The 15,541-nt window shown below is 37.8% G+C and overlaps 1 protein-coding gene across 1 annotated transcript in view; it reads right to left on the bottom strand.

Annotated features, from left to right (window-relative positions):
* The window catches only part of LOC114646119 (DENN domain-containing protein 4B-like), a 155,186-nt gene that overhangs the window by 74,028 nt on the left and 65,617 nt on the right, over window positions 1–15,541 (bottom strand). Inside the window, exons 7-8 of the mRNA XM_028794114.2 lie at window positions 9,020–9,086; window positions 6,109–6,167 (exon numbers count right to left, since the gene is read on the bottom strand). Coding sequence (XP_028649947.1) covers window positions 6,109–6,167; window positions 9,020–9,086 — 126 coding nt within the window. The remainder of the gene's footprint in view (window positions 1–6,108; window positions 6,168–9,019; window positions 9,087–15,541) is intronic.

The raw sequence follows: 15,541 nt of genomic DNA, 5'->3' as shown, positions 1-15,541 counted from the left end.
TTACAGCTCTCGGAATAATTAAAATACTGAGATGTATACTTGATATCATTTTCATGATGATAGGAGTTAAAGCATGTATTAAACTTGGGAACACGGTGGCACAATGATAGTGACGAGCCAGTGCCCTGTCCAGAGATTGTTCCTGCCTCCCACAAGATGCTTGCTGCGCTGTGCGTTACCTTCGATTAAATAGTTTATTGCAGCAGTACTGTCTCTTTCAAAAGTACTAACCAATTCCTGTCCTTCCTTTTCTTTCTCCAAGTAACCAATCGCCACACAATCAGCTCTGTAATAGATGTAAAGCCATCTGAACTCCGTTGCTTCAAAACTTTTAAGGAACATTGAAATATTTTCGTAGTACATGTTTAATTATTTCATCCATCTATTCATCCAGGGTCACGCCAGTCCCAGCAAGCATACAGCACGAGGCAAGAACAATCCAAAAACGGGACACCAGCTCCTTGATAGTGTTGTGACACCGTGTCCTCACATGTTTAATTATTAAAAATATAGATTATTTAAATGATGTTAACATTTTATCTGTATAATGTTATAACATATTTTGCTGCATTTCATCAACTTTTTTCTAATTTTGGTTCTGTACATTACCACAATGAATTTTAAATGAAACAACTCAGATGTAGTTGAAGTGCAGACTTTCAGTTTTAATTCAGTGGGGTGAACAAAACGATTGCATAAAAATGTGAGGCAACTAAAGCATTTTTTTAACACAATCCCTTCATTTCAGGGGCTCAAAAGTAATTGGATAAATTAAATAACTGGAAATAAAATGTTCATTTCTAATACTTGGTTGAAAACCCTTTGCTGGCAATTATAGCCTGAAGTCTTGAACTCATGGACATCACCAGATGCTGGGTTTCCTCCTTTTTAATGCTCTGCCAGGCCTTTACTGCAGCGGCTTTCAGTTGCTGTTTGTTTGTGGGCCTTTTTGTCTGAAATTTAGTCTTCAACAAGTGAAATGCATGCTCAATTGGGTTAAGATCAGGTGACTGACTTGGCCATTCAAGAATTTTCCACTTTTTTGTTTTAATAAACTCCTGGGTTGCTTTGGCTGTATGTTTTGGGTCATTGTCCATCTGTATCATGAAACGCCGCCCAATCAGTTTGACTGCATTTAGCTAGATTTGAGCAGACAGTATGTCTCTGAACACCCCAGAATTCATTCGGCTGCTTCTGTCCTGTGTCACATCATCAATAAACACTAGTGTCCCAGTGCCACTGGCAGCCATGCACGCCCAAGCCATCACACTGCCTCCACCGTGTTTTACAGATGATGTGGTATGCTTTGGATAATGAGCTGTTCCACGCCTTCTCCATACTTTTTTTCTTACCATCATTCTGGTAGAGGTTGATCTTGGTTTCATCTGTCCAAAGAATGTTTTTCCAGAACTGTGCTGGCTTTTTTAGATATTCTTTAGCAAAGTCCAGTCTAGCCTTTCTATTCTTGAGGCTTATGAGTGGCTTCCACCTTGCAGTGCACCCTCTGTATTTACTTTCATGCAGTCTTCTCTTTATGGTAGACTTGGATATCGATACGCCTACCCCCTGGAGAGTGTCGTCCACTTGGTTGGCTGTTGTGAAGGGGTTTCTCTTCACCATGGAAATGATTCTGTGATCATCCACCACTGTTGTTTTCCGTGGATGTCCAGGTCTTTTTGCGTTGCTGAGTTCACCAGTGCTTGCTTTCTTTCTCAGGATGTACCAAACTGTAGATTTTGCCACTCGTAATATTGTAGCAATTTCTCTGATGGGTTTTTTCTGTTTTCGCAGCTTAAGGATGGCTTCTTTCACCTGCATGGAGAGCTCCTTTGACCGCATGTTGACTGTTCACAGCAAAATCTTCCACATGCAAGCACCACACCTCAAATCAACTCCAGGCCTTTTATCTGCTTAATTGATAATGACATAACGACGGACTTGCCCACACCAGCCCATGAAATAGCCTTTGAGTCAATTGTCCAATTACTTTTGAGCCCCTGAAATGAAGGGATTGTGTTAAAAAAAATGCTTTAGTTGCCTCACATTTTTATGCAATCGTTTTGTTCACCCCACTGAATTAAAGCTGAAAGTCTGCACTTCAACTGCATCTGAGTTGTTTCATTTAAAATTAATTGTGGTAATGTACAGAACCAAAATTAGAAAAAAGTTGTCTCTGTCCAAATATTTATGGATCTAACTGTAAATACACTCTTTATAAAGTGGCTCGGGTTGTGCAATATTATACAGTAACTGTATCGCAAGTTTACATTGAGGTAATTGTTCTTGTAAGTACAGACAGTTCTACAAGGAGCACTTGATGGACTGATTGAATGTGTTTATAGTTCTTGGGATGAAACTGTTTCTGAACTGCAAGGTCCGTACAGTAAAGGCTCTGAAGCGTTTGTCATTTGAAAGCAGATCAATAAACTGTGTGCATGGCTGAGGCAGCGTGTGCTAGATGCTGTATACCAATAATTCTCTTTCCGATCAGCTGCTATACAGCTGTGATTCCACACTCAGATACAGTGATATAAATACACCGAGTGGTGCACTGAGAGAAACAACGCTAAAGCAGCTATGGTATTTGTAATAGTTTGGCCATTCCATGGACCATTATATTGTTACAGGTTAATTACAATCAGATGCCTTAAACCAATAAACAATATGCGGTTAATTTCAGTGGATTTGAAAAAGCCGCGTCAGGGATGTGGATATAAAAAAGAAAGGGAAACCACACTGGAACAAAAAGCACTGCTTTGACGCTGGGTGCCGCCAATTTGCAAAACCGAGTGGAGAACTTGCATACGCCAAGCATTTAGCTGGCATGAAAATGTGCGTGGCTTTACGCCAAGTTTAGGTTTTATACAGAGTGGAAACTGGCTTATGCAACATTTTTGTGCGTACGCACCGTTTATACATGAGACCCCAGGTGTTTTATCAAGTAACAAAAAGATGTCATTGCACAATCATGAAAGAGGCAGTTAGATAATAACATGGACAAAAATATGTTGCAAAAATGCTATTTTAGAAGTGGTAATATTAAAATTCATAAAAACAGATAAACCGCCTTTGTTTTTATAGCACCTTTCTAGATACATAATACAATTGTTTGTATACATTTTTACATTTCGAGCACAGCTTAGCTAAGTGACTTGTTCAGGATCAAACAGTGGTATAGAGGAAGGAATTAAACCTTTATTTTCAAGTGCACAAAAGAATGATAAAACATAATCAAGCAAGTACCCTAAGTTCTTGTCTATAAGCCGGACTCATGTATTAGCCGGAGACCAAAAATCATACGAATTTTTAAAATAAAATCGTAGCATAGATAAGCCGGACTCATGGATAAGCCGAACGTACTATAACCTATAACTAATAGAAGGGAGGGAGGTCAGTGGTCTCACTCGCGCCCATTTAATTTCTTTAAGGGGGGAGAGAGTGTGAGATATTGCCGTCTCTCTCACTCCCCGCATGGCGCGGTTGGAGCGGCCGGAGCGCGTTCTTTCTGCTCTGGGCGTCGCCGAGTCAACACGAGCGCGTAGCGGTCATTTAAATTGTGATTTTATATGTAAGCATATTTAAATATATATCGCGGATTTCTGCGGACAATGGGTCTTTTAATTTCTGGTACATGCTTCCTCAATTGGTTTGCCCAGTTGATTTCATACAAGGGACGCTATTGGCAGATGGCTGAGAAGCTAGATTGCTTACTTTTCTGTCAATCTTGCGCTGACTATCTGTGATCCTGACGTATGGGGATTGAGCAGGGGGGCTGTTTGCACACCTAGACGATACAGACGCTCGTCTAAAAATGCTGAAAGATTATCTTCACGTTGCTATCTTTTGTAAAGCTGATTCCTGAAAAGACATGCTGCACAGTGCTTCGCATACTTAAAAGCTCGAAGGGCACGTATTGATTTTTGACTGAAAAACAAACTCTCCCTCTCTCTCTCTTTGTCTGCTCCTGACGGAGGGGGTGTGAGCTGCCGCCTTCAACAGCTTTGTGCCGCGGTGCTTCGCATACTTAAAAGCCAAACAGACATATTGATTTGTTTGCTTCACTCCTTTGAAGAGGAAGATATGTTTGCATTCTTTTAATTGTGAGACGGAACTGTCATCTCTGTCTTGTCATGGAGCACAGTTTAAACTTTTGAAAAAGAGACAAATGTTTGTTTGCAGTGTTTGAATAATGTTCCTGTCTCTCTACAACCTCCTGTGTTTCTGCGCAAATCTGTGACCCAAGCATGACAATATAAAAATAACCATATAAACATATGGTTTCTACTTCGCGGATATTCTTATTTCGCGGGTGGCTCTGGAACGCAACCCCCGCGATGGATGTATAAGCCGGACTTATGTATAAGCCGATATTCTATTTTTTCATTTTCACAACTTTTTTCCTTAGATAAGCCGCGGCTTATTGACAAGAACTTAGGGTACATTCTCTAAAAGACAAACGTTTACTGCAGCTAATATGGTTGTGAACTTCCATTATGACTACCCTGTATTAAAAAACTGTCTTAAGGTTATAAAAGACAGAGGTTTATTTCTTCCAGGTATGCCATTAACTGGGGTTTTTGTTTTTCTCTCCTCTCCAATTCCAACTGTGAACAGGCCAAATCTCAATTCTTATTTTAATAGTAAATTTACCTTAATAGGACTTTTTGTATTTAATCAATAAGATTGATTTTAGTTTTACTGTATATCACAATATAGGGAATCATTATGTAAATTAATTTTGTGTATGCTGGAGGAGCATCTAAAAGAGTAAGTCTATACTCCTCCCACTTCTGGTCAAAAGTTTTAGAATACCTCCGTTTTTTCAGTTTTTATAGAATACATTTTCATGTCTTAATGTTTCATGAAATCAAGGCATTGAACAAATAAATAATGGTAAATAAAACAAATAAGTCAAGGAATCATTAAGTGTATAAAATTTTGTTCAAATTTTTGATTCATCAAAATAGCCACCTTTTGCTGATATAACAGACAAACTGTGGTAATCCTTTTGATTCAGAATGCCACTCACTATGTCCAAGTGACCAACTTTACATCCAGCAAAATCACCCCAAACCATCACACTTCCTCCTCCGTGTTTGACAGTTGGTGTCACACACTGAGGAACCATCCTTTCATCAACTCGATGGCGTAAAAATAACATGCATGATGAACCGAAGACTTAAAATTTTGATTTATCTGTCCATAAGATTTTCTTCCAGTCTGCAGTAATCCATAGCTGGCATTTCAATGCCCTATTTTGTCCTTTAAGGAATGGCTTTCTTACTGCCACTCACCATTTGTCAGACTTGCAGTACAAAGTCTCCTTTTCACAGTAGAATTAGAGACTGCTGTGAATCGCCTGTCACTCAAGCTGGTGACCTTCAGAATCTGTTTTCTGATTGGGTTGTGACTTTGGGTCTGCCAGATCTATTCATATCAGAGTTTCTCCCAGTTTCCAAATGCCTTTGGATTATATAGGATACTGTACACACTGACACTTTGATTTTTTTTTTTTTTGCAATTTCCCTAAATGAAAGGTCTACACTTCTAAGTGTAATAATACTCTGTCTCATTTCATTTGTTAATTGCCATTTTCGTTCCATTATCACTGGAATTTCCAACTTTCTATAATGTAATATTGTCCACGTACTATATCAGAGGGTGTAGTAATACAGTCTGTTCCAACTCTCCTTTGAGACATACTGACGGACTTTTATGTAATCAACAGAAGCTTGGAAACCTGTGAAAATTGTTTGTTCAATTTGCAAGGCTTAATTAACTAATGGCTACAAATAATTGTTTCCTGAAAAAGGCCCATTTGTGATATTCTGAAATTTCATTTTTTTCCAGTTTTTACTAACCTAATCTTTAAATTTAAACGTCTGGAAGTTTACTGCTTCCCTTTTCACATTTTAGGTCATTCCTCGCATTTCAACTGATTAAATTTGAAGAAACACTGGAAAAATTGAGGTGTTCTAAAACTTTTGACCAGTAGTGTATGTCTGAGAAATTACTTTAGACTAATAAAAGTTGAGAATGCATGAGAGCATTGTACCATTTTTGCTCCTACAGAATATTATAAATACAATGTTAATTGCATTTGTTTACCTGAGAGGCAAAGGTGACGACACTGGTTGGCACAGCAATAGGTTATCATATGGAGACAGCTGCAAAATAGAAAGGATCATAATAGAATAATACAGCAAAGTTCAAGTTTACGATGCAAAACAATCTTCTATCATTAATATTATGGAAGACTTTTTAAAGTTTTGGTAATTTTTTCATATACTATAACACACTTGAATTAAGAATGTCTATGACAAACAGAAATTTAAAAAAAATAATCACGTTGTTTTTTCATTGTTCTTTGCGGTTCCGGCTGCTTTTCTATATATAATCCACCAAGTCACCCGACCATGGTAGTAGCGAGGGGGGGGGGTGCGTGTACAAAGGGCAGGGACGTAATCAGTGCGAGCGTATGACCCGCACTTACTGGGAATTCCTCGTTCGTGGGGAACAATTGCAAGCCCCGGTCCCCATCACGAATGGGGTTCAATGGCTTACCCACGCCTGTCAGCGCCGGGTAGACACACGTTGATCCATTCAGTGTAGCGTGCGTGCAGTACCGGACATCCAAGGGCATCACAGACCTGTTAATGCTCAATCTCATGTGGCTGATAGCCACTTGTCCCTTTAAGAAGTTGGACGTCGACCGCTTGGCGATCCCGTAACTATTTAGCAGTAGGGAGTCTCATTCGTTTTCGGAATTATAAAGACAAATTGCTCCACCAACGAAGAACAGCCATGCACCACCACCCACAGAATTGAGAAAGAAATATCTATATATCTTCTTAGATATAGAAAGCGTCTGATGCGGTGTTTGGTGAATTGTTGCAGTTTGTGAGTTAGCAGTTGTGATGGTTTTACACTCCAGTACATTGCGGTGAACGCTGGTAACAGTCAGGCGGGCGGGCGTTCTCGTCCCATGCTCTTACAGTTGGTGGGCGTGTCTCTGTATCGGTTCGAATTGTTGGGCGGTGCTCTGTCGTTTGTATCCCATGGTCGGACGACTTAGTGGATTATATATAGAAATGCAGCCGAAACCGAAAAGAATAATGAAAAGTCAACGTGGCTCAGTGGTGCATATGTACTGTAACAGAGACGAAATCGAGTTGGTGAGTTGTTGCATCCGGGCACATGAGCAGGCACTGTGAATGCCTTGAGAGCGTGGGTGGATGCGTGCTCGAGTTGGTGGGCTGGGCTTTGTGAGTTGACTGACATGGCTATTTTTTGCATATCCCATGGTTGTCTTCCGGCAGTGTGAATGCCTCGAGAGACAGGGTGTCCTTGTTTGGTGAGTTGTTGCAGTTTGTGAGTTAAAAGCTGCGATGGTTTTACACGTTTGGTGAGTTGTTGCAGTTTGTGAGTTAAAAGCTGCGATGGTTTTACACGTTTGGTGAGTTGTTGCAGTTTGTGAGTTAAAAGCTGCGATGGTTTTACACGTTTGGTGAGTTGTTGCAGTTTGTGAGTTAAAAGCTGCGATGGTTTTACACGTTTGGTGAGTTGTTGCAGTTTGTGAGTTAAAAGCTGCGATGGTTTTACACGCTGGTAACAGTCAGTCGGGTGGGCGTTCTCGTCCCATGGTCTTAGAGTTGGTGGGCGTGGCTCTGTGTTGTTGGCGGGCGTGGCTCTGTGAGTTGTCGGCATATCCCATCATCTTAATGTTGGTGGGTGGATCTCTGTGAGTTGGCAGGCGTCGCTATATCGTGCGTATCCCATGGTTGTCTTGCCTGTGCGTATCCCATGGTTGTCTTGCCTGTTCTGTCGGCTTAGTGAATTATACTTAATATATTTTCTTCTCTTGTAAGAACAGATATAGGCTTTTTTATTTCTGTAAGTGGAGCATGTATGAAGATATTTCATTGAAAAATGCTTTCCCCACTTTTATATTAAGTGCTTGGGTTCATTTTCACAATACTGCAAGAAAGGAAATTTCTTGGCCACACCATAAAATAAGGCTGTCACACTGACATTCAATAGGATATAAAATTTTAAATATTCAAAATTAAACTGAATATGTAAATGTCTCTAGTCTATGTCACCTTTCCATAGGCATAATGCACATTTTTATAAGATTTTTCTGAGCTAGTTTTTAACACATTCTGAAAGTGAAACATAGCTGCCACAATGGGAATTTTTTTTTTTAAACCTAAGTAAGAAAGTATTGTACTGTATAAACATGTACCCTATGGAATTTCAAAACCACATTTTAACATAAAGAAAGAAATATTGATTTTAAAAATGAACGTTTCTAATTTTAATTATTGGTTAACACGACAGACCCCCATTTTATAGGTCATTCTTCAGCCTGATAAATATAATGATATAAATACAGTATGTGTGTTTACTCAAAATATTAAAAAAGTTATTTTGAATTACCATTAGATTCTGTAAACAATTTGCAAAACTCATACTGTGGCCCAAATATCAAAATAATACTATATTGTGCTGTTTTTTGCAATTGAAAGCTAACAACTAAATATCTTGCTGTTTAAAAGCAGAAATGCCTCAATCGCCAATCTAAATCAGCCAATTTCACTAAAAAAAGACTTGATTGGTGATCAGTAAATTGGCCTGCTTTTCTAGGCTTTACGGTAATTTAGTTGCAGTGCTGCTTTACACAAGGTATATGAACCATAACTTTGCTTGGGAATTATTGTGTTTGTAGGTTGAGGCACTAGGTTTGAAGTAATTTAGTTGCAGTGCTCCTTTACGTGAAACATTTGAACTGTAATTTTCTTTGGGTATTATTTTGTCTGTAGGTTGAGGCTCAGAGGCTGCCCCTTATGGTTACAGGTGGCAAAAGGCAAGTAAATATAAACCATCAAGTTTATGAGAGAACACTAAACTTCAGAGTTTGTTATGTCCGCAGCCATGAAAAATGAATACAGATTTGCTTAATTCATTGCTAATATGTAATTATGACCCACTTTGAATATATTGAATGACTAAATCTTACCTGTACTAGGATTCGAGGTCTTTGTGGTGAGGGAAAAGGGACATTGTGCATAAAGCTAGAGATGTGCCTGCAAAAAAATCATTTCAATTTATTAATTTAATATCAGAACATTACAGTGACATTCAATAGATCTAACATAATAATATTCCAGGTACAAACACTTATTTCAAATTAATTACAATAACAACAAAGGAAAAAAAATACAAAGAAAACGCAAGAAAGATAAAAAGAATAAAGAGACTTTGTGGTCTCTACTCATGGAAAATGCAAAAAAAAAAAAAACCACCTTTACCTTTTTTTTTTTTTTTTAAATAAAAATGATAAAACTGTTAAAGACATTAGAGACTCAATTCTAAAATAGTATTACAGGTAGTCCCCAGGTTACGGACACCCGACCTACAACTTATGAACGAGGCCGCAGCTGTGATGCATGCGCCTCATTAACTGCCGCTCCGTCATATTTGGCCGGAGGACGCTGCAAGTAGTGGCTGGAGGGGTGCGATTTCGCTACTTGCGCAGTGTAGTGTCCCTGTGTCCCTCGGGCAACTCCCGGCAGCAAGCGAGCAGTGACCCATGGTCCATAGTCACTGGGGCCACAGCTATCGCTTGTGTGCAGGACGGAGGCTTAATGGGGCGGTTCGCTGTCCGCCGCAGCTACTGCTCCTGACTGGACGCAGGCTGGATGGAACGGTGTAGGGCGTTTCACTGCCCGCCCACTACACACGGCTCCCCCCGAATCGTTTTCAGTGGGCTGCTGGTAATGCTGCGAGCGGTGACCCAGTTGTGGCTGAACGGAGGCCATTGAGGGTGAATGGAGCGGCGGGGGGTAGCATTGTAATGTGCTTCGGGTGGCTGCCTGTTGAATAGGGGCGGTAGTGGGCGATTCACTACCCGCCTTTGGCTGCACCGTGTTCATTCTCGGTGGGCGGACGCACGCTGCAGGCTGCATACTATAGTGGAGGTGACTGTGTGGTGGGTGGGTGGTGAACCGCCCCTCGCTACTCCCATTCATTCTCAATAGCAAGCCTGCTTGTACTGTTACGTACATAGCAGGAAGTTGTCTCTTGTCAGTACACCAGACGTGCTGACGAGGGATGACTGCCTGCTGTGATAACGTGTACAGTGCTGTGCAGAAGAGCTCATCTTAACCTTTTGTCTTCACCCTTCAAGAATGTCTCTGAAACACAAATCTGATGCAAGTGCTGGTGATACAGTAAAGAAAAGAAAAACCATCACCATGGAAAATAAAGTAGAAATAATAAAAAGGTCAGAGAGAGGTGAAACTCCATCATTCATTGGCAGAGCACTTGGTTACAGTCGGTCAACAATAGCATTTATTAAAATAATGTACCTGTTCCGACTTACATACAAATTCAACTTAAGTACACACCTACAGTCCCTATCTTGTACGTAACCCGGAGACTGCCTGTAATTAATATTTGCCATATTTTTAAAAAAAAGTTTTGGACATAACCTGTAAAAGAGAATTTGATTTTTTTCTAATTTGAGATAATATAGAACATCGTTTACCCACTGAATTATAGAAGGTTCTTTGTGATTCTTCCAGTTGAGCAAGGTAAGTCTAGTGCTAGTATTGGGGTATAGGCTATTACAATCAATTTCTCCCTATGCACTTTAATGCCATCAGGAAAAATGCCATTATTGCCTTTCCTTCCCCATCCTAGTATTCCATCTCAGGTTAGTTTCTTGCTTGCTCCTACTGTACTACAATAGTTTTCTATTCTCTGTGATACCACAGTGGTGTCCTAAAAGGGAGTCCTAAAAATATAAGGATATTTTTTCCACTTAAATTAAACTTTCAGGCTTTGTTTTGGCAGGAAGTGAGCTAAGGAATGGAGCATTTCAATAAAAAAATTTTAAGTATTATCATATATTGAAGCACCTTGTCCTCCTGGTCCTGTCAAAAGAGAATAGATTTCTCTTACATCTGTGCAGACAACTGTCACAGAGACAAAGTACTAGTGTTACCTTTGTGTTTTCTTTCGCCATTATCCAAACTGTAACTGTACTTGACTGCTGTGTTTCTTACGTATAATGGCAAGAAGCAAGATATGTAGGATTTCACTGGTATGAAAATATATATTGACATTACTTTCTGTCACAGTAAAAAGAGTTTAAAATATTTCAATATTTTTTTTAAGTATAAACGAGAGACAATTGGGGGAAGGGGTCAGGTAATTTTTAGAAAAAAAAAATAAATCAGAGACTTTGACACTTTGGTACTGATATATACAGTACAGCCATCAAGAAGAAATACCAGTTAGATGGTGGTATTCATGTTTTTTTTTTTTTTTTGTTTTTTTTTAAGTCACAGGGAGTGAAAAGTCATATACAGCATATAGTACTGTAGTATTACACATTGCAATAAAGTTAGGAAATAAAGTTAATTTGCCTTCCAGCACATGCATTCTCCGATTCCTACAGTTGCACTGCTTCTGAGCGCTCAAGCAGTATTACAATTACTTGGTAGCATCACTAGTATCAATACCTGTGATATCCAATATATGACAAATGACACTAGAGACTAACAATTTTTCATAACTCAACAGATTCAGTTTTGGAATCCTGACCTTCATTTTAGTGTACCTCTGTGGTTGATGCTCAACATTAGAAGTAATTCTGATGAAAGATGCATTATATATCAACATAAATTCTTTAGCTGTAGGGAAAAAATGGCAGTAACTGCAAATAAGGAACGCACAAAACAATAACGAACTACACTTTAGCCTGAACACAATAGGGCCTGAATTCTTAAAGGAATTCATTTTTAATACAGCCCACAATACATCACAATCTATTATTAGAAATGCATTGTTTTTAATAGGATAATTAGAAGTAAGCAATATTTTTAAGTTAATAGCCCACAAAAGTGAAATGTTTTGGTGGAAATTACTGTGGTTATGCTACAGTACAATCTTTAAAAAAGGGAAATGCTTGTATTGTCAAAAACTTCTTCAGTGTTACTTAATCTATCTTCAATGTACTCATTTTCAATGAACAAAGGTGGTGAAGTAATTTAGAAAACAGATCAGAAGAAAATATTTGCGAACTAGAGAATTTTAAAAACTAAAAAACAAACAACTGAGTATTCAAGAAGATGTTTTTATAAGACTTCTTACAATGTTACATACTGTATTATTATTAAATTACATGGGCATCACATATCTGGCACCTGAAAAGAAGGATCAGTGTTACTATCTGACATCATGTTTTTCTGTTTTGATTTTTTTGTGCTGCTTGTATTGTATTGTTTTAGATGTACATGAGTTTAAAAGTTTATAATGATGAGGCAGTCTTACACATTGGTCTGTACAATGGACATTGTTTTGTCTTAAGGCTTTTACTCAACTTATCTTCATGTGTCACATCTGAAACTTACACTGAACTGTCAATACTTCAGAGAATACCGCATTTAGTGGAATTGGCCCTATGATGTTCAATATCCCCAGAATTTCTTAATACACATAAGTCTCACATGCCAGAGGTATCATATTATGGCAACTCTAAAGTATGAATGAGTACATATCATTTTTTCTTTCAACTCAATTTCAATTAATTTGCTATTATTGATTTCTGTTTTTTACTTACATTAAAGAGGATTACTTTTGACACAAATACTTACTCATCATTTTACCTCTGGGTTGGTATCAGAAAAATGTGTGGGTTCTGATTTGGCATTGTGTGATTACAATACAAGTAAAGCCTATAGTATTTTTGATTAACAGCAAATACAGCAAAGAGTGCATACACAACAGTACAGAGCAGAGTGAACTGCATCCTACACAATGTATTCTATAGATTCACACTAGTGCTCAAAAAGCACAAGCAACCAGTGGTTTTATCAATCAAACATGTATATGGTGGCTCAAGTGCATGCACAGGCTCACACATACGCAGAATACAACACATAAAATTTAATACTTGTCAGTGCAACAGAAGACTATAAAGAAAACAAAATTTAAAAAAAATCATAAAACCTCAAACTTTTCTGCAGCTTAGTCTACCACTGCATGTATCTACCAAAGCTACTAAAATAACATTAACATTGTGAATGTATTGTTGGTTTAATATTTATCATGATTCTACCAAAAGTAAAACTGCACAATTCATTTTTCTGCTAGGTACACAGATGCAGCTTAGCATGGAGAGAATAGGCACACATGCTCTGCTCTGTCCATGCTATTCTTAGACAGAGTGATTACTTTTCCACTAATGCAACATAAAAGAAATTTCATGCACAATTTTATTACTGATTTACTGCACAACATTATACTCTACACACCACAATAAGATCTTGGACTTTTACTGTGCATCTGTTAAAAATGTATATAGGTCTATTAATAAACCACTATTAGGGTCAGTTGATCCTAACATTTTACTTCTTTTTATTTATAAGGCTAACCTGAAATTGGGAAAAAACACTAATAAAAAGGAGTAAACTATGAACTGAGAACTCAATCTTACTCCTGTAAAAAAAAAGTAAAAATTAGGGACACCTTTATGGACTCACGGTCATATATTGTTGTATGCACAGATGTTACTGGTAGTTACATCAACTTCTGTGATGATATGCTCATCCCAACAGCATACAGTGGTTCACTAAGACTCTCAAGAGTCCCTTAAATGAGAGAAGCAGGTCCTTTACAAAGGTGATTGAATTAAGAAACATACAGTGGATTGTAGGAGGAAAATGAGGAATGTTGTGCTTAACTATAAGGACAGACTGCAAAGGCAACTGGATAAAAATAATCTGCCTTGGGGATGTACACTACAATTAGTAACAAGAGTAACAAAAACAGAAAAATGTGGAATTAAAAGGATATAGACGACAGGCATCAGGTAGAACAATTAAACAGGTTCTAATTTGTGGATACATTTTAAAAAATATTTAAGTACAGTAACCAATAACAAGTAGCAGTTTGATGAAAATACAGAAGAATTGTGTAAAAAAAAATCTGCAGTGTCTGTTCTGCTTATGAAGGCTAAGATCTTATATTATCCATGGCATTAATAAAATTTTATCTGTATGTGAACTCTTACAATGAGAGCAAACAGTAGCATTTCTGATTTTCTTACAATTTCTATAGGGTCACCACAGAAGTGTGTTCATTTGCTCTTATTGCATATGACATTTTGACTAAACAGAGGTGCATATTCAGTAACAGACTAAGACAACTGCTCCAAGTAGCACTATGTAAGGTCGTCTCTACCGACAGCCATCAGGCTCTAAAATGAGTCATCCCTTGGCCGAGGAGGTATTGTTCCCCGTTTGCTAAATGGTACTGAGCTGGTCTAGCAGACAACCTAACAGGAAATGACACTATATGCAATATACTATGCCAACAACTGACATCTGGTACTGTGAAATTGTAATTTATTAGTATGTGCAATTCTAATCACTTTATACTTAGTAAATACAAAATCCTTTGGGATTAATAAAGTTTCTATCTAACTATATGAAGTATACAAATTGTGTAAGTACTCATTCAAACAGGCATTTTTTTGATGCCTGCCAATGAAACATGCCATAGACCCGTGGGTAAAGACTTTAATAAATGGCATGAGGATGCCTTTGTACAAATAAAAGTAGTAAAAACAAAGTATATGGCGATTGGTGTTAGATTGAGACCACATGCTTCTCAGCACCTACAAGTATTTAGGCACAATAGCCGATAAGAACTAGTGGTTTGATGAAAATACAGAGGAATTGTGTAAAAAAATTCATCAGTGCCTGTTCTACTCATGAAGGCTAAGATCTTTTAATGCTGATAAGACTCAAATGGTGTCCTGGTGTGGAAAATCTTAGTTTTAGAGTTATATACTGGTGATATTATAATACATTATATTATTATATTTTGCTCAAACAAACCTAGGAACTGTAAGGTGTAAGGCCAGGCATTACAGAATTAGTTTACACCTTGAGAAAGGAAAGAATGTGGAGGCACTTAAAAGATCAAACACTTTCATCAAAGTCATTTGTCATCAGGTCAAGATAGCCAATCAAATGTGTGCAATATCACATGTCCCAAAACCCCACGTGTACTTTTTAACATAAATATAGCTCATCTGATCGAACAAAAAGAAGAAATGACAACAGCAGAAGTGCAACATAGGAACCAACGTCATTGGTCAAGAAAAGTGAGACCATCTGATTTTGACGTCAGAAGATGCAACCTATAAATAACACGATCACTAAATCAAGGACGCCTAGGACATTACCCTTGACACTTCTGATTTTCAATAACATTTTCTAAGATATATATTTCTATATATTTTATTTTCTATTATATTTTCTTCTTCTTCTTTTGTATTTTTATATGTTAATAAATACCATGTTACTTTTATATTTTTCATACTTTGTCTTTAATCTAGAGTAACTGAAATAATAAAAGGGTACCATGTTTGAGTTAGATAACCACTTTCATATTCACAAGGTTTATCAAGGCTATTGAATTTGCTCCTCAATAATTAGAATAACTGTGGTAAACGTGAGACATAGTT

The sequence above is a fragment of the Erpetoichthys calabaricus genome, chromosome 2 (assembly GCF_900747795.2).
Source record: "Erpetoichthys calabaricus chromosome 2, fErpCal1.3, whole genome shotgun sequence".
In the NCBI taxonomy this organism is placed as follows: Eukaryota; Metazoa; Chordata; class Cladistia; order Polypteriformes; family Polypteridae; genus Erpetoichthys; species Erpetoichthys calabaricus.
Note: the sequence above shows the minus strand (reverse complement) of the source record. Positions and strands in the feature narration are given on the sequence as shown.